Source organism: Melozone crissalis, unplaced genomic scaffold, assembly GCF_028551555.1.
Source record: "Melozone crissalis strain CALT ecotype California unplaced genomic scaffold, PUWL_Pcris_2 ptg000018l_1, whole genome shotgun sequence".
Classification (NCBI taxonomy): domain Eukaryota; kingdom Metazoa; phylum Chordata; class Aves; order Passeriformes; family Passerellidae; genus Melozone; species Melozone crissalis.
Genome location: NW_026535796.1, coordinates 20548355 through 20568304, shown reverse-complemented (window position 1 = coordinate 20568304; position 19950 = coordinate 20548355). Strand labels below are relative to the sequence as shown.

The window sequence follows — 19950 nt, the reverse complement described above, 5'->3', positions numbered from 1 at the left end:
ATCCAATATTGAGTGAGCAATGAGCTTTGTGAATAACCTTTGAAGAAAAATGAAAGAAAAGCTGTCACTTCAACTGTGGAAAATGAATAATGGAAGGAAACTTCGCTTTCAAGGGTGCAGGTGACTGGACTGATAACTCAGGAGATAACATTATAACATTGTTACCTCTAAGCCAGTCCTTTTCTGTGCATCAGTTCATTTAACAGGAGATAACACCACCAGTGTCTGTCAAGATTTGCTGCAATATCAATCAAACCAGTAAGTCTTCCTTCATAAGAGGAAACTGTTGGCAGTAACCTTCATGTGTCCTTTTCATGGATCTAAAGCAGTCAAGTCCAACAATTTTCCTTTTCCTCAGTTACTCATAGATCTTTCTGTTTCACTGGCCCTTTTATGCAGAAAGTCAGTTTTTCACCTTCTTTCTTTGCCCTTGGTAAGGATAATTTGGTGTTATGTGTCACTAGTAAGACTGCAATAGTTTTCTGTGAGTAAAGAAGAAAAGGAAGTGTCACTCTGACAGCTCATGAATGTATTTTTATGCTCATGAATGTATTTTTAAACAGTAATGAAATGGAGGTTTAAATATGTGATTATTTTCTTTTGCAAAGTATCTCTTCAGTATTTTTAAGATTTTCAAGTTTCATTACTAGAGCTCCAGGAAGAATGAATATAAGCAGTTCAGTGTGTGCCTGTGTATTCCACCCACTGGGTTTTGGTGGTTGCAACACTTGGCGCTGGGCCTTCAGCTTTACTCACCCAAGGTGTGGTGATGATGTGCGCTTTTGGCCGCTGATCTGGAAAACTAGGATGGCTTAGAATGAGCTGAGGAAAGGGAGTCTGCTTTCAGAAGTCTGTGCCTATTTAGCAAGCCACTAAAAAATCTTAGGTTGCCTAAATGGTCTAGCTTAGCAGCTCAGTATTTTGACTTAAGTCAGACAGATGCTGGTGCTTGTGTTGGGATCTGGCTCCAAGCACCTAACACTGCATGAAAGTAATGTTTTAGCTGGAAGAGCCAAGATTAATGGTCTTGCCTTGGTGGCTTGTGAGTTTTCTCCAAAATGGACTGATTTTGTTTCTTGTTTGGGGAAGGAAAGGCTGCTTCTGTTTAAGACCTATTGATGACTTTCACATTGCAGAGATACTTCAGAATCTTGCCTGTGATGTGACAGTGAAAGGCAGCATGAAAGGACAGGGGAAGAGATATTTGTTTGAGTGGCTTGCCAGCTATTAATCAAAAAATAACAGAGATATTAATTATTACTGGTGGTATTTTTCAAGGATGGATCTGAGTCTTAGGCTCAGTGACATATCAGCGGGATTTTTCAAAATGATTCAGCATTGATGCAATTGTTCTATTTACGACCCAGGTAGGCCAGCAGCAATTTTTTTTCTTTTGGTAAACACCTGTTTGTGACCTGTCACACAAGCTCTGCTGAATGTAATGTCATGATCCTGAAAGCAATTAGCTGTGAATCTTTGCAGTCTCTATTAGGGCTCAAACATCTCTTAGTCTGACTGTAGATGAAGTTACCCCCTTAATTAGCTGGCAATATGGGGTGGCTTCTTGATATTCTGAGAATTGGTTCAGATTGAAATTGGCTCTAGATTTCCCTGTAAAGGTCCTGGGCTATGTGTCTTGCCTAATTATTAGGTAATTAGCTGACACAGGCTGGTGCTGGTATTCCTCACACCTGTGGTCTGTTGGGGTTAGGGCAGTGAAATAGCTGCTTGAGGAGTGCCTGAAGTGTTGAATGAACCTGGAAAGGTCAGGCAACCTCTGAGTGCTCCTGCAAAGGTAAAGAGAAGTGCTGTTGGATGCTCAGGTCTACAGAGTACAGGGAGGGGCAGAGATAAAGGTTTTGAGCTACTGGTTTTTGAGATGAGGATTGCTTTTGAAATTCTGTTGCAACAAATCTAAAGGCAGGATTGCATATATTAACAGATGGGAGAACACTTCAGTGATGATTTTTGAATGGAAAAACAACCCAATTACTTCATGTGAGTGAGTAGGAGGAGCAAGATTTTATCTCTCCAAAACATATCAAGGGCATGTGGAGTTGTTTTAATGCAGTTTCTCAATAGTCTTTTGAAAGCACAAGCCCTCCTTCATAAATGTCATAATCAGAATAGTGTCTCAAGCAAAAGAGCAATCCCCCACCCCTCCACCTAGCATGATCTCTCTCTCCAATGACTAAAAGAATATTGTAGAGTTTTGAAGAACAGGTTTTTTGAAAGTGTGGTATGTAGAAACATGAAAATAAAATGCCAACATAATAATCATATTAATGTGAATGTTATATACATATATATATATAGGGGGGAATATTTTGTTTGGTTTTGGGTTTTAGTGTTTCTGTTTGGTTTTTTATACCGAAGAGTTCCTTAAAATTAACCTCAGGCCAAAAATTAAGAAGTCAAAGTTAAGTTTTTCAGAGTCTAAAATCCAACACTTTGGGATAGGAAAGTGATGCTTGTCATCCATGGTACACCTTGTCTTTGGAGATTATTGAGTTCAAGTCCTTTGTGTAACTAGAGTTGGACTTGAGCTGCTTGCTCTTCTTTGACTGACAGGATGAGGTCTTAGTAGATTTTGTAGCTTGTGGAAGCATTATACAAAAAGAAGGAAAATGAAGTGAAAGCCCAGGGAAAATCCCAAGCTACAGATATGACACTACATTTGTTAAATTGCTCAATTTGTTAATATTGAATAATTCTTTTATAATGTGACATCTGGCTAAAATTTTTTAACACCTCTAGCATGTGCTTGGAATGTTTATCCTTCTTGTTATGTTCAGGGTGTGTAAATTATGACCACTCCCATTGTCATCCCAAGGATGGTACAAGGATACTCTTGATGTAAGATTAAGTCCCCCATTAATCATGCATTTTGGTAGTCCTGGATTATCAGAAGGTGACAAAGTGGTACATAAGGCAATTGTGGAGTACTGAAAGCAGCTGTTATTCCTCCCTGTGACCTATTGCAGTCAGATATACAATTATCTGAATGTCATGATGGGGAAACTAGTGTTTGCAGCTGGCCAGTTTAGATCAGAATGATATATTTTCTCCACCTTGCCTTAATTAATACATAGGTGCAAAATCATGTGCATGTAAATGTGCACTTGAAAGTGCACGATAGCAGAGGAAAATGACATCTTCCTTTTTACTCTCCTTGTTCATGTTCAGAGTTTTAAAGAGACTGTTGAGTGTTCTGCCATCAGTTACACAGTCTCTCTAATATTCAAAAATCCAAGAGTGTAAGTAGCATGCATATGATGATCTCTGGCAATTTAAAATTATTAATGTGGAAATGTGATTGCTAAAAAGAGGCAATATATGGTTCTTTAGACTTTGAGTAAATTCAGACATGAATTTGCTTAATGAACGCTTAATGATTGTCTTTGAAATTGTCTGCAAAAATGCAAAAAACCCAACATAATACATGACCTTGGAAGTTGTAATATTTTGGAAATTGTGATCCTAGGGACACATTTCCACTTCTAAAAGTCCAGTGGGACAAACTGCAAATTCATGATTTTTTATTTTAAGCATGTGGTGTAGTAGACATCAGTGAATAAGCCATCAAGTTTTCTCAGTGCTGACAAGGACTTACTGTCGGAGGAGGTGTGAGCATTCAGTGCTTAGTCCTATCATGTATTCCCTGCATGAATGAGAAACTGTTGAGATTGTTATTCTTGCCTTCCATAAATATGCCAGCTCTTTAAAACATAGTGTATTCCAAAACCTTTTTGTGTGATGTGGACAGGTAGGGGTTAAGGGAGAAAATGCTAGCCAAAAAACTGATGGTTGTCATGAGCAGGAGAGGGAGAAATATTTAGGAACATGTTTTGGGAATGGCAACAATGACATTGTTTTGAGATGAGGAAAACAGTCTGAACATCAGGAAACCATTTAGTGGCTAAGATGCGCTGACTCTGGAATAATTTTATAAATTGTGAAGTGCTGTCTCATGTATGGATCTTAAAAACAGTGTGGGTAAGAGAATGTAGTGTCAGGGAGTCTTGTTTGGCTGTGAAACAGCTGGGATGATATGGATTTGTATAGGTGTAAATATCTGCTGGGACAACTTGGGCAAAGTGAGCTGGATATCCTACCCTCTTTCCTTTGATAGAAGTTTTGCAGATGTTTTTAATGAAAATTCATTCCTACTTTAAATTTCAATACTGGAATATTTCCAGGGAATATTCTTTCAGAAGCTGGAAAGAACTAGTTGTGTGAGAGGGCAAGCAAGTGATTCTCAACTGTGACTGCTCCACCTGAGTTTGCTCCTAAGGATTTAGCACAGATATAAAGAGAGAAGTTACAGGAGGTATTTTGTCTTTGGGGTAGAGATGCACATGTTCATTGGAAATATCTTTTGGTTGTTCCTTTAAGGAGCATTTCAGAAGCTGTAGATTCACTTTTATGAGCCATTTTCCTTTGATTCTGAGAAGAATGTGTAAAGTGGGCCTATGAAGCAAGCAGTTAGCCATTAAATGCTTCAGACGGAAACCACCAGAGAGTACCACTGCATATTTTGAATAAGATCTGAAGAGGCATCACATATGTTTATCACACAGACATCAACATAGAAGGAAGCCACTTGTATCTGAAAAGAGGATTTTACTCCAGTGACGTTCCTTGGACAGCACCTCCTCTCTTCCTCTGTGCAGAATTATTTTGATATCAGCCTCCATAGCACAGGGGAGTGCACTATGGTTGCATCCACTGCAGTTTACAAGGTTGCTTTCTTTGCCCACATCAAGTGAATTTGTATTGAACACCAATACAAGTAAGATTGGTTTAAAATAATCATTTCAGTTTCATGATGCAAGACTGAGTACCTGCTGCTTCCTATCATCAGAAAGAGTCTGGCAGAGTCAGAGTCTGCTCTTGCATGTTCCAAAACCTACCAGCCTGCACATGCATGCCAGTTTAGGGCTACCCTGATACACTTTACAAGGCAATGAGTCACTGTACACCGGGGTGTAGAGCAGTCAGGGAGGGTTTTGTGCCGTGGAGTTTCTCACAGCGTATCTGCTGGGCTCACTGTGAGAGCCAGCACGCACAGATCCCTTTGAAGTAAGCTCTGAGGGTGGGTGAACTGCTGTGCTCCCCAGGGCCATGCAGGAGAGCACAACACTCTCTCCTTCCACTCCCAAATTTCACCAGCTGCTAATAGCTCATCCCTTCCCTCTTGTTTGATTTAATATCAAACTGCAAGATTTCTGAGCATGGATAAACATTTTTTTCTGTATGTACAATAAATATCCAGGCAAAGTACATTCAGCATGTGTTGATGTTGCTAAATGTAGCACCGAGATGCTCAAAGTAGCTTTGGGGGTGCTGCAGTCATCCAGTTGTGGCATCACAATTGAGTCACCTTGCTGAACTGCAGGACTTACCTGCCTCAACTGTGCTGCTATGGGAAGACTGCTACAGGTATTGGAATTTATCGTTTGGAAAGAAGCTGCTGACATCTCTACTGCCTTACAGCATGATGGTGGCAGTGTAGAGATACTCAGAGAGCTGTGATTTAATTAGTCAGAAGCACTTTGCTTGGGGGTTAGAGCTGTTGCATAAATGCAGAAATTTTCGTTACCAGTAGTATTTCAAGAGAGCAATACCTGGGCAGAAAGGGGCTTCAGCACCCTCCCGAACATCGCAGTGGGTAGAAAAGGAATTGCTCTTCATTCTGCTGACTCAGTTGAGGTGCTCTAATAGGCTGCAGGAAGCAGGGAGGTGACTGCCTAATGACTGGAAATAATCAGGGGGTGGGGCAGGAGAGCCTCGTCATAAAATCCCTATTCCTCCACCCCTAACCTGCATGAGGAGTTCCTGCCAGCCACCCGACTCAGTTGCCTTTAACACTGGACTTACATGCAACTGGGACTGCAATGGGATCAAATTTAAGTACAAGTGAGGTAAGCAAAAGAAGGTGATAGCAAGTGTAAAGTGGGTAGAATTGTCTGGTGTTCCAGTGACGTTGATCACTGAGGAGAACGTGTGGTTTGTGTTGTGTGGGCAATCAAGGGAAATCGCCTTTGCTGTTCCTCAGATATCGTTGCAAGGATGGCTGTCCTAGTCCAGGCTTTTGCAGAACCTCATGGCACACTTGTCCTTTCAAGTCACATTTTAGGGCTAGAAACATTGCTTATTGTGCTTCTGCTTTCCTGTAAAAAAAAAGGAAATAAGCTGGAAGAGAGTTGTGATGGTGGTCGGTAAAGGGCTTAATGATGCAGCTAAAAGCATAGCTCTAAATGTATCCTTGAATGTGAGATGTTTTGGCATGTCAGCCTAAAGTAAGCATTTAACATGTAGTTTAGTTTTCTTAACTTTGCCTTGTGTTGTTTTTCCTAGACTTTTACGAGCACCTCAGCACCAGCGGTGAGAACGGTAGGTAGCAATTAGCTGGCCCTTCATTAAATGCTGTCCAGTGCTGAATGTAGATCAGCAGAAAATATTTTAGGAATTCAATGACTCGGGGGAAAACTGTGTTGCAAAGTTTACCGAGTGTTGAAAAGCTGAGCTGCAACTTCAGCTCTGTAGATGGAGTATTGCCATGGCTTTCCATAAGCTTTAAGTAGTCTGGCTGCTGTTGGTGTCTGATGCTTATGTGTTGCACTTTATCTGGGCTGGTTTGTACTTCAACTATATCAAATTATTAATTACTCCCCTCTTGTGTGTTTTGATTTCTTTCGATGAAATATTCCCATTTTCTTACAGTTTATTCCTTTGTAAGAAGAGCTTTTATGTGGGTCTTCCTAGTGCTCTGGTATTCCTTGTAGCCTTTCTTTGCAGTGTGATGGTCTGTCCTAGAGCTTGCAATTCTCTGTGCAGCACAGCATTCACAGGTAAAACGGTGGAATAAATGTGGCGAGTTCAGTCCCCTGACAAGCTTGATCTTATCAGCCTAGTAGGAGTGGGAGTAGTGCCCAAACTTCTCTGAAGGCTTAAAAGGAGCAAAAGGTGTTTTGTAAAGGCTGAATTGAGGATGAACTCTTTGCACAGGCTAATTAAAAATGGCTGTTAATTAGCAGACATTTATGTTAAGAGGTATTAGCATAAAGGAAAATGTATCAGATAAGCTCCTATGAGCCAGTGAATGGGAGCAAAGGCATTGACAGTGGGATGAGGCTGTCTTCTGGCATTTGCAGTGGGTTTGGGTCTGCCAAGTATCAGTTGAAACTCTTTGGAGATCTGTCTGCAAGATGGGCTTTTGCCCCTCCTTCAGTGATGTGGGCACTTCCCAGCTTTGCATCCACATAGAGAAACCAGAGTGATACAGAGAATCTTTTAAATGGTGGTAAATTCTGTTTGCCTTGTGGAGGTTTGCTGTTATTGATAGTATCTGATGCCTGGTTGTGCCTGAGAGTCACATATTTTCTCTGTTCTAAGTGAAATGCTGTGGTAAATACTTTGCAGAATTTCTTCAAAAACTGGGCTCTAAAATGATGGAGGTCTCTGTATATAATCTTGCAGCCCTGAGAGGTGTGCTAGAATCATAAAAATTATTATTTTGAGTTCTAGCCTGTGTTTTGAAGACCAATCTGATTTTTTTTAATCTGTAGCACTTTTTACATTGTTAGTAGGTCCCTAGGTGCAAGACCTGTACAATTGCATGGCTTTAGATTGTTACTTTTATCTTCAAGGTATTTAGGGTGACATGACATGAATACAGTACCTACAATTTAGAGCAGGACCCAGACCCTCTTCTTTCTGCCCTGAATCTCCAAGGTTCACAGAGGTAAAATTCAGGAAGGACTTGAACTTTATTCCTTTTTTTTCCATGAAAGTTGGTATTTATGGTAAGTACATAAGCCTAGTATACCTGAGTTGCTTTTTGTTACTCAGGGGCTCAGTCAAGGAAATGAGTTTTCATTGTCAGAGTGAGTTTCAGGGCAACTAGTAGGATGTGTGGGTTTTCAATTTGAGCAGCTATGTACATTAGAAAGAATATGTAAAATAGCTCGTAAGAAAAATTTGTTAGTGCCCTCATGCTGACAGTCAAAAGAGTAATCCTTTTTAGATCACATGAATTACTGATAAGGACTGGCGCGGTCTTGAGGAAACAAAACACATTGAACTATGGGAATCCTGGTTTCTCAGATTTGGATCCATTCCAACACATATCCAGCTGTGGAGCTGCAAACAGGAAGAGAAAAAAAAAAAAAACAACACATGAAAATTGCAGTCTGAAGCCACAGAAGTTTTGCATAGCTCTTGGAAAGAAGCAGCCATTGACTCAGTGCTGCTCCATTTGTTTTTATCCTGAAACAAACGTGGGGACTTCTACTGACTTGATAAGACCCAGCTACAGGGTATTTTAAAATGGGTGAAATACATACAAAATAGCAGTATAAGGAAAAGTGTTTCTTATGCATTTGACTTTGCCTGAGGTGAAATCCTGCCTGCCTTTGAGTCTTCAAAATTCTTTGAAGTTAAAAGGTGCCACATACCTGACCCAGGTCAGAAGCAAGGCAGTGATCTCTGTTTTAAAGTCCTGCTACTCTTTCTGACAGGGTGAGTGATTTCTTTGTTGCTTTTCATAGCTTTTTAAGTAGTGATGAGATTTATATTCCTCTGTCATGAGAAAGTTAAGGGAATAGTGCTTTCCCCCAAATACATACGCACTTTGATAACTGCCTTATCTCTTAACGTGACTTGGGAATATTGTAGGAGTTTCACTCTTTTCTCCTTAAGAAAAAAATTCTGTGAAAGATTTTTAGCTTGGAACTTACTAAAATAGAGCAATTTTAGAGACTAGTTATATAATTCATTCATATGGATGAGCACTCATTTATGTGAACACTCCTATTGCCTTCCCTCAGACTAGATATGTGAGGATTGCACAAGTGTGCCACAGGACTTAATTGAATTTTTATCTGACGTAGGACAGTGTGACCAAGTCTTGCATTTGCAACCTCATATATTTAAGTCATTTCAAAAGTGATCATTAAAATGCCTGGCTTGTGTTTCTGGTTTATGAGGTAAGATTCATGTCTCAGATGAAATAAATATAGAAGCTGAAAGTTGAAGAGTGTGTAATGATTGACTGTAATAGCTGGCCTCAAAACTTACCAGTCTGTGATATGGTCATCATCACATAAAAGGCAAGGATGTGGAAGTCCTTGCCAATTGCTAGGAGATTATCCAGTTTAGGACAAGTTTTTCTGTGTGACTTTGAGTAAGTGGCTGACAGCTAGACTTGGTAATGCATTCAGGCACCATAAAGTTAGGAGTTGTAACGTTGGACTTCCAGGACTTTAGTGTGGGAAGGCACTCCACAACCCAAAGTTGAGCACTGAGGATCATTTCCATAAGTTTGGAGAGTAAGATACATCAGAATGGAATTGTAATAGCTGTGCAGAAAATTGCATAAACAGCCAGGTAACATGGACAGCTGGGAACAACTTTCACAGTTCCTATCCCCACATGGCACTTGGCTGCAGGGAAATATCACTATTCACTTGAGGTTCACAAAGTCAAGGTCTTGGTGCTTGTTTTCCAATAGCTGAGCCAAGGTTATTCTTTTAAAATGGTGTTAAGCCCAGTAATTAATAGAATTTCCATGGAACGGGAACTTGTGCCCAAGTCAATTTTTCTGTAATCAAGGAATGCAAGTCTCCTCCTTTCTGGATAAGAGAGATGTTCCCCATCTTCTGAAATAACATTTCTGAGGTCAAAAACACTTACAATTTATTGGATGGGGAAAGCAGGGACAAAACATAAATGTAAAAATCATGTCAGCAGATGTCAGGGATAGACAAGCCTTGGCTGCTGGTCCCTGTGTCTAGGAGGGCTTTTCACTTTCACCCACTACTACTTTATTCGTATAGAAAATTAGTTGTAGCACTTCAGCTGTATAGTCTGGGCCTGATATCTTTTGGTTGCTTGGGATTGGAGACTGTAATCCTTTTTTGTTTGTTTGTTTTTCCCCCAAAGAAGTTTTTCTTTCAAGTCTATCCAAGTTATCCTTTGTGGACATGTTTGGAACAATGGAGCAGATAGAGGTGTGATGCAGTCTTTGTGACAACTGGTATTTCCCACACCTGACAATCCCAGGGCTTGCAAACTGTGCCCTGTAAAACTGCCCTGTGTGAGAGATTGGACAGGTCAGATAATGTAGAACAAATGGGCCCATATCAGTGACTGCTCTGACCCTCCTGCTGCTGTCCCACTGCCCCTCAGCTCTGCGTCTTCAGGCCCCTTGTCAACTCAAAGGGAAGTGCAAGACGATCCTCTGGGGATTACTCAGGTTATTTCTTGGAGACAGTTTATGTTCTTTGCTGACTTTTCAGAGGTGCTGAGGTCTTTGTTGGTTAGCACTAGGACCTCCTTCATTACATTGTCTTATCGTCCAATGTCATGTTATGGTCCCAGTTGCTTGACACTCTGGCAAAGCATTGTGAAGCACTTCAGGATAAATCCTGTGATACTGCTGAAAAGGCATAATTTGGCAAAATGTATAGCCTGTATGAAGGAAATAATAGCAAGGTATGTGTTATTAGCTAACATCAGTGTATAGTTTTTGCTTTTCCTGCTTTATGATTAATATAGGCACTTGTGATGCCTGCCTTAAGCAAGGCAGCCCATGTGTTTGTGTTAGGATGCTGTATTAGCTTTGTGAGGTTATAATATATCTATGAAAATAAGAGAGAGAGGGCTTATGGGTAGAGGTAGAATCACAGAATATTCTGAGTACAAAGGGACCCACAAGGACCATAGAGTGCTGGACCTGCACAGCACCATCCCCAAGAACCATACCGTGTGCCTGAGAGCATTATCCAGACTCTTCTTGAGCTCTGTCAGGCTGGTGCTGTGACCTCTTCCCTGGGGTGCCTGTTCCAGTGCCCAACAACCCTCTGGAGGAAGAACCTTTTCTCAGTATGCAACCTAAACCTCCCCTGACCCAACTTCATCTCATTCCCATGGGTTCTGTCACTGGTTACCACACAGGAGAGATCAGGGCCTCCCCCTCCCATTCCCCTCATGAGGAAGTTGAAGACTGCAACGATGTCTCCCCTTGGTCTCCTCCAGGCTGAACAGGACCAGTGATCTCAGCCACTCCTCATGTGGCTTCTCCTCAAGATCCTTCACTATCTTTGTTGCCCTCCTTTGGACACTCTCTAATAGTTTCAAGTCTTTCTTGTATTGTGGCTAAATATGCCACAATATGTGCATAAAACTAAGACTGCCCCCAGCACTAGAGGTAAGGCCACCCCAGTGCAGAGCAGAGCAGAGTGGGACAATCCCCTCCCTTGCCTGGCTGGCCATGCTGTGCCTGATGCTCTCCAGGACAAGCTTGACCTTCCTGGATGCCAGGGCACTGCAGACTCACATCCAACTTGTCACAGCCCAGGACCCCCATGTACATTTCCTGGGGCACTGCTTTCCAGTATCTTGTTCCCCAGAGTGTATTAGTGTCTTATTCTCACCAGCTGGTACAGATAGAAAGATTAGGTAAAATTTGGGGCACATTAAAATCTGGTTTTGTTCTAAAACAGAATCAATAAGTGGAATGCTAAATATCAATTTAAGCAAGTGTTGAGAGAAATGGTATCTGTACATAAATTTGTTTAAAATGAAAGATGGTATATATGAAAGAGGAGATATTAGTACGTAAGAGAGAGTAAGAAGTTAAGCAGTTATCTCAAAGGTGAAATGGGGAAAGGGTTAATTTATAGCCTGAGGAATATGAAGATTCATTAGTATGAGCCATGGAGGTTATGAGTTATTATAGACTTAATATCTCTGAGCTCAAGGTTTCTGATATCTAGTGGGGTTGTGAGTTAATTCCCAAGATCAACTCTGGGATGATTTTTGTAGCTTTCTGCTGGGGGTCAGAGCTGAAGATCAGAGGTTCACCAGAGTCTTCAAGAGAAGTATCTCATCATGTCAGCTGCATGTCATGATGAGATTTCTATTTTTGGCAATGTGCAGAACTTTGTGCTGGTGTCGGAGCTTGTGCTGGTGCATGGTAGACAGTTCCACTTTCACAGCTCCTGTGACAGTATTTGGTGTCCCAGAGACAACCTGTTCCACTGCAGGCGGTGGTGTGTGAGAGGGGAGGACACCCACGAGTGTGCTCTAGGGGTGTTTGTTGTGATGATAAGGGAGCCGTGAGCGGATGACGTGATCTTTATCAAATCAAAGTCTTGGCACCTATCATTAACTTGACTGATTTTGAAATATATTACTTTTATTTCAGGCCTGAAGAGAGTTCTGTGCCAAAAATCTGTACAGATTTTTGACTGCTCTACTTGGTTTGATGAATTGTATTGTCTCAACCTTGAAAACTGTTCTGTTCACGTCCTCAAAATTTCAGGGTTACAGTAGTCTGTGACTACAGGCTAGAATCATAATGTAATCTTTTTTTTTCCTTTTTTCCTTTTCTTAATTTTTGTGCAGGCACCAGTATCTCCCTTCAACTTGCTCACTGTAAAAATACTAAGAGTGAGGAATGCCCGGAAGGCAGACTTGCGTGAGTACTTCTACTATTGGTGGATGGTTCTTATAACTTTTCAAAGAAAATATTTGGACAATGTTATTGTTCTCAAATTTTGTTGGGATAAAAGCATATATTGCTGTAAGTTTCAAAGAATCCTTTATATTATAATACTGAAGCATTGCTTTCTCCTTTTAAATTTAAAGGGACTGACTCAAGCAAAGTGATGCATTTTATATTTTTTTTTTTCATATCTTACTGCTTGAGATATATTTCCTGACCTTCTGACCTAACTGCTGTTCTGAGATCTGCTCTGAAAAAAATGAAAATGCTTGTATTTTTAAGTAAGAAACCTGAGTATTTCCTACAGAATTTCTGGATGGAAGAAAGGAAAGAACTGGAAATGCAGATGTAAAATCAGCAGTAGCAAGAAACCATATGAAAACAAAATATATACAAGCAAAAACATTCTATTACTTCTGCAGAATTTTTACATATTCAGGAAGTGATGATAAAATCCATTGTGTCTTGGAATTTATTTAACCTACAGAATGGAGCCATTTAAAAGTCAGAAAAAAAAATCAACAGAGCAACACACTGAGCACCTGACAGGAGTTTAAGTGGGGAATAGTGAAGAGAAGTGAAAAAAGGATAACTAGAATTGAGACTTCAAAAGAAAAAGGTGAAATAAAGATAAAGAGAATTAGAAAATTCAAATCTAAAGCTACATTAATAAATCTAAAAGATATAAAAAAAAAGTCCACACTGTTTCCTAAAATCTTGCTGAACATGGCCAAAACCAATTTTCTTTTGGTATGTTCAGAATTTCATGCAGCACATCATAGTTTGTAAGAAAATTTTAGTTAATGCAATCTATATTTTGATATAGATTTTAACTTGTGTGATGGGTCAAGAGCAGAGGGAAAAACTTAGCAGAGGTTGGATTTGGTGGTTTCTGGCAGGAGGGATGTGGTTAGATCACATAGAAGTTGTGCTTTACAACAGTATTTTTGAATGATCACTATCAGGGAAGAAATCTCTGCTGCACTTATATGTGGTATTCTGGGTTACTTAAGCATCTTCCACAATGTAATACTCCTGTATTACATGTATTACTGCTTATTTCTTTTTCTTCTTTGGTTCATTAGACAAAGTGAGAACACTTTATAAGGTGTAAAGTTAGGGGTTTCTTAAAGTTCTTCTTTTATGTATAGAAACACACATTCCATGAGCTTATAGTTGTATGTACAACATTTTATTTATCAAAATCCAAATTTTAAAATGCCTAAGTGGTGTTTTGCGCCAACCAAATATGTGATCTGATCAGGCCACCACTGAAATTGCATCTACAAACCCACATGAACAACTGAGTGTGCATTTCTGTATTCCTGTACTGCCTGTTTGTGTTTCATTTCCTTGTGGCTGTCCTTCTCAGAGCAACTTGCTCAGTCACTCCTTATCACAGTGAATCATCAGGATCTTTTTTGGCTAAACCTGTTGGTATGTCTGCCACACCATATGGCTTTCTTACTTGGTGTTCTGGCCTCAAGAGCAGATGAATATCATACCTTGATCCCCTTGAGATGCCCCAAATTCAGAACTTGGGCATCCCAAACACTTGTTGAAAGTGTATCTGGCAGAGAGATTTGTAAGCTTTTCATTAAGGGTATTTTCTTAACAGAAAATTTATTGTCTGAAAAAACGGTATTATTGTCCATTTCTTCATTTCTTTCTCTGCAGTGGGAAGGGTATTCAGGCAGTGTTTACATCTTCTGAGACATCAATTAGGCAAACATTTCAGCTAGTTTTCCTTGAAACCTTAGTATTTTCAGCTGTAGGAAAATGTCCCTTTTCTACCTGTGTCTAATAGTAAAAGTACAATGCTTGTTACATTTCTGAGTTAGCATTTATTTCTTCCACTGTAGCTTTCCAATTTTGCTGGTTAAATCTTGGTGTTCCCTGTGACTATTTATTTCTCTGGTGTATATTTTCTCATGAGTGTTTGTTCTTTATTTATTGAAGCGAACATTTCTTCTTGCTCATTGACTCTTATGTTCCTATTTAGTTTACTAGTGAAAAATAAAAATACTTTAAAAGTACTCCTCCCTGCTGATGTTTCAGAACAAGATAATTTTAATAAATTTGGGTAGAGGCTTGAAAATCTAGACTATGTTTTGGACCCTGACATTTACTGCACTATGGGATCTTGAGCAAAGCATGGCATCATAGAATAGTCTGGGTTGGAAGTGACCTTAAAACAACTACCCTGCCATGAGCAGGGACACTTTCCACCAGATCAGATTGATCTAAGCTCTATCCAGGGGGGAAGATGGTCTTGAACAGTTCCAAGAAATTCAAGTTTTCTGAGTGTACTTATTTGTGTAATCCTTATAGTGCTACTGTGAAGTAATCAGAGTGTCTCATCCTCTTTGAAAATGGAAACTATGGCATTTAATCATCATTAACCATTTGCATTTTCATCTGCCTACATTTGTGCCTCTGCTGAACATCTGATCAGTCACAGTCTTCTGATCAGGTGTGGCTTAAGTCTCTTTCTGAAAATGCTTTCCTTCCCACAATCACAATCCAGGTTTTGCTGGTTGTGATAGCATGGTTAACAACACAGTGAAGGCATGGCTTGGCTTGTAGGAAAACCTAAATCTGTGACTGTTATGGAAAGATAAAGAGGACATACATGAAGTAATTGCTCTTAATACAATGTAATAACACTGTTACACGTTTTGAGCATGATGCAGGGATTGACTATGAGCTGAATTATTTGGCCTCCTCTGACTCACAAGGTTGCTGTAAGAACCAGGTGACTGGTTGAGCACTGCTAATGTGGAATAGGGAGATTGCATTACAGGTGTGAGAGAAAGGCCACTGGTACTTGTATCATGCTTCTGTTAAGTCTCACTCCCTGGAGTGCTCCCTCCAATTTGAGGACTCAGAATACAGGAGAAGCTGATGTCTTCATTAGCACTCATGGCTTCCTTCCCAAACACGGGTGGTGGCAGCATCTTTCCAGTCTGCAGACAGAGCAGTAGGAAGGAATTGAACACACAGTAATTTAATTATGGTGATTAAATGGATTTTGTTTTCTGATAGAACTGATGAGGAGCACACAACTTCTAAAAACTTTGTCAAATATATGAATGAATAAGGAATAGGCACATTCTGATTTGTGATAAATCAAATTTTTCAGCTTTGATGTGAGAACGCCTTTCATGAAAAAAATCTGTTCTTCAGTTAAGCTAGCATGTTAACAAAGGCTTTCATTAAGCTAAGGCACAAAATTTGGCCAAGAAATTATAGCAAACAAGTCTCTCTATAGCCCAGATGGAAGGTTGTGAGTTGTGCTGCCTGTCACAGCCATTTGGATAATCATGAAGATAAAGCTAAATGCAACTTCTACTGTGGAGGGTGGCACAATTTCAAGTACAAAGTAACATTAAAATAAAAAAAGAGTATGTCTAACTAAGACTGAAAAGGTAGAAATGGACATTGCAAATGTGTGAAGATGTCAGTGCTTCACTGTATTATTTACACCTAATCCTGTATGTTTTAGGAAGAAAGCCCCAGCTGCGCTATCTTTGTCTTTTTAGGGTTAAATGCGCACTGTGCAGAAATTCCTTCTTACATTTTAACTGTGTTTGTCTTCTCCCTGCACAGTCACCCTTTCAGATTGCTATGTGACACTGTGGCTGCCCACTGCCTCAGCGGAGAAGGTTCGGACCAGGACCATCAGGAACAGCAAAAACCCCGTTTGGAATGAAGCTTTCTGCTACAAGATTGACCGCCGTGTCAAGGTAACTGACATCAATTCTTGTCACCATTTGGTGTCTGCACTAGTCATTAGATTACACAGAGCTGCAGTAAACCAATACTTACATAGCTAGTTCCAAACACAGATGTTAAAGATTCCTCAGGGAAAAAAAATCCAAACTGTTGCTTACATTCTCCTTAGTGTTGTTCTATTCCCCTTATTTGTTACTTAGACATGTACTATACTGCAATAAGCAGGAATTAAATGTACTTCAGAATATAGCCTTACTATCCCTATCCCAAATCTTGACATAAACAAGCAAAATCCAAGAAAAAGATTGCATAAAAATAGCAAAACCACTCAGTTCTAGATATTGTGACAATCCTTTAAGCCATTTTTATGTACCTGTGACTGTTTTATACACTTAGAACCAAAGGCCATAAAATATTTAAATTACTGCATTAAATGTAGAAATGTTTAATGCAGTAATTTATCACCAATTCATGAATGTTCTGCATGACTTGTTTGTCTTGTCTGCCTGGGGAAAAGAAACAAACTTACTTCTTTTTTGTATGAAGAGCTATCAGTAATCCGACATCTAATAAACCCAAATCTCTCCTTTTTCTCTTTCCCTTTCTCATTTTTCTCCTTCCCATAAAACTGAAGGAGCAAGTAAAGAAAGCCTAGTCTAGAGATTTTCCTGCCTTACGGAGCTCTTAGATGTAGCAGTAACTCCATTATGTTCTTAACCTCTTTGTGCAGAACGTGCTGGAGCTGAAGGTGTGTGATGAAGACACGGTCACCAGGGACGATGAACTCTGCACAGTTCTCTTTGACATAGATAAGCTCACTGTGGGACGTACTGTCCGCGTGAAGTTCCAGCTGAATCCACAGGTGAGCAATGGAATTGGTGAGAACAAAAGGAAATTCTCCTCTTCCATCCCAATAGATCCTTTTACAGTGTTTCGTTTTAGGGAAGGTCTATTTAAACTGTATTTCGCTGTAATTCTAACAAATTGTGCTTTTTGCTAGCTTTTGTTTAGAACAAATATCTATGCTGAAAATACAGGATGGAACCACCTATAACTAGTTATCCAGTCTTCATTCTGAATATTTCTGGGATGTTTCTTGGCTCTTGGTGTACATTCTGAATTTTCAGCTCCTTTTGACTGTAATGGTATTAAAGAGGCTAATTCTTTTCATTTTGGGAATTAAAATCTGAACAAATGGCTGTTTCAGCAGAATAGCAGTTCTTAAGCATGCAGATGTGCTTATAAAGCATTTAGACAAAAAAAAGTCATTTTAGCAACTGCTTCTTCAATATCTAAAAATTGAATATCTTCAGTCAAAACTATGGTTTTCTTACATTCTGGGAATTTTCCTAAGTTCTATTTTAAATGCATATTTAAAAAATTATATGAAACTGGTGTGATGAAAGCTGTGAAGAAAAATAAGTAATCAGTCTTTCTTTTCTTTTATCTCCTCTCTTCAGGCACGTGAAGAGCTGGAGGTGGAGTTCACATTGCAGAACACGTGAGTAGTCCTAAATTCTTAATAAAGTGTTATATTCAGTATAAAAATAGTTTGAAAATCTGGTTCATATGTGATGGTGCCTCTTAAACCTGCAGTCTCTAAAAGCAGTAGCAAGATGTTTTCATTCAAGTATAGTAAATTGGAATTTTAGAATACATACTTTTAGATTTCAAATATCTGAAATGCGATTTTTTTCCCTGCTTGAATTCTGCCTCTTGGGCAGCAACTTCTTCCTGTTCTCTTTTTTTTTTCATTAAGGCAATGAGATACACAAGAAAGTATGAGGACAATGAAAATATTCAGGAAGTTTTGACCCTTAGGAGTGCCAAGCCTAAATGCCCTAATTACCCGCTTCTTGGGGAATCTGGTTTTTCAAATCCACAACATTATAAAGTGCACTTCTGTAAGTTCATCTGCTCAATTCATCTGGCTACACATGGGGAGCTGTGGTAGGGGAAGGAACCAAATATTCTGCATAAAGTAAGGTCCAAAGACCACTGTGGGAGTCTGAGGACTGAGGAACCAGGAAAGCTGGAGGGACAGCAGTAGCTTCACTTGGTAGGTTTGAAATATGTTGGTGGAGTTTTACATTTAGAGGATGTACTTAGAGAGAAGGTACTGCTCTTAGGTGGTACTGCTGGAGCCTTCTCAAGGCATTGGGGCCACTTCAGGAGGCCTTGCAGGATAATACTTGAGTGGATACCTTGAATTCCTGACAGCAGGGGAAATAAGAACTTGCTGGTGTAAGGACAGTAGCCCAGTGTTAAGAACTGGAGAAGGAAAGATCTCAGTGTTCACATACAAAAAAGCTATCAGAGCTGAAAGAGTCTCAAAATCTCTTTTTACAACTCATGGAGACTCATCAGGGTGGATTGTTTGTTGTTTACTGTGCACCAGAACTGGCAGAAGGCCAGCAATACCAAGGCAAATGGTGCCTGTCACATTGCAGGAGTGTCACAACATCAGTAATGGCAATGGGGAAGCTCCAGTAGGCATTGCAGATATCCTGTCTAGGGTCCTCCCTCTTTTGCAAGTTACAGGATGGGTTATGGAGTTGGTACAGAGAATCATGCTCTTGATAATCCTGTCTTTAATGGGGGGAGGTCCAAGTAGGTTGTCTGGCTTGGATGTTGTGCAAAAGTGGGTTTGTGTATGGGAACAGGGGCTGGAACTTGTCTTGGAGCATGTGTGCCACCAGCTCTGTGCCAAACTCTTTTGACTGCATTTTCCTGGAGTTGTATTCAATAAAATCAGAAATGGGACAATTTTTACAAGTGATGCCTGAGTAGGAGTTCTACTGGTTAGAAGATGATGGTTGGAACTGTACCATAAAAATGATCCTTTGCAGTTTCAAGGGAGAGGTTTTAAAAAGCATGACAGTCATGGCTCAGTTGCTCCAGCAAGAAGGCATCTGATCTACTATTTTTCATTCATAGTGTGGTTCCTGAGTGACCAATGTAACAGTTATGGCATGAAGAACTCCACATGCAAAGGCAAGAAGGTGCTGCATTATAAGGGAGGGAATGTCCCTGTGAGCTCACAGTAGGACTGAGAAAATGGGCTTGATGCCAGAAGGCAGATAGACCTCTCCCCTGCTATTCCTCATTCACATTTCTTGTGTTTGTGTGGTGGTCAATGCTGTTCTTCTCATCAACTGAGTCTGGAATAAGGGCTGGATGTGGATCCACATCTGGATTGATTAAATATGTGGTTTTGGGAGGACATTGAGAGGGTGGTTTTTTTCCCTCACTTTGGAATGTGTGATGTCAGGAGTAATTAATGAAAGGATTTGTCCAATAAAATTGTAGACAATGGATTGCATTGATAAACTAGAGAGCCCTGGAAAGGTCTGAACAACTCAAGTGAAGTAGTTGAGATGGGTCACCAGAAAGCTATGGACCCAAACCAACCTCTTCTGTGTCGAACAAGCTCAGCAGGTTTTGGCAAGATTTTTCTGTCAGTGTGGGATGGGAGAAGTGTTGACAGAGATTAGAGATAATTTTCAGTGGGAGAGAGCCCTCTGATAACAAGGAGTACAGCTAAGCGTGTGGGATAGTTTCTAGAAATCCTGTATTGTGATGGGAACAAGAAGAACATACATTTGTGGGGGTGATATGGCAGTTTATTTCTGAACTTAATAACTATTCCCACCAGCAATTTTTCCTGATGCTCTTTATTCACAGTTTTAAACTTCTTCCCCATC

General features: G+C 40.0%; 1 protein-coding gene across 1 annotated transcript in view; it reads left to right on the top strand.

Annotated features, from left to right (window-relative positions):
* Positions 1-5897: 5897 nt before the first annotated feature.
* Positions 5898-19950, top strand: part of LOC128936429 (cytosolic phospholipase A2 epsilon-like) — a 32497-nt gene continuing 18444 nt past the window's right edge. The window contains exons 1-6 of the mRNA XM_054275366.1: positions 5898-5924; positions 6361-6396; positions 12412-12484; positions 16121-16257; positions 16977-17108; positions 17707-17747. Coding sequence (XP_054131341.1) covers positions 5898-5924; positions 6361-6396; positions 12412-12484; positions 16121-16257; positions 16977-17108; positions 17707-17747 — 446 coding nt within the window. The remainder of the gene's footprint in view (positions 5925-6360; positions 6397-12411; positions 12485-16120; positions 16258-16976; positions 17109-17706; positions 17748-19950) is intronic.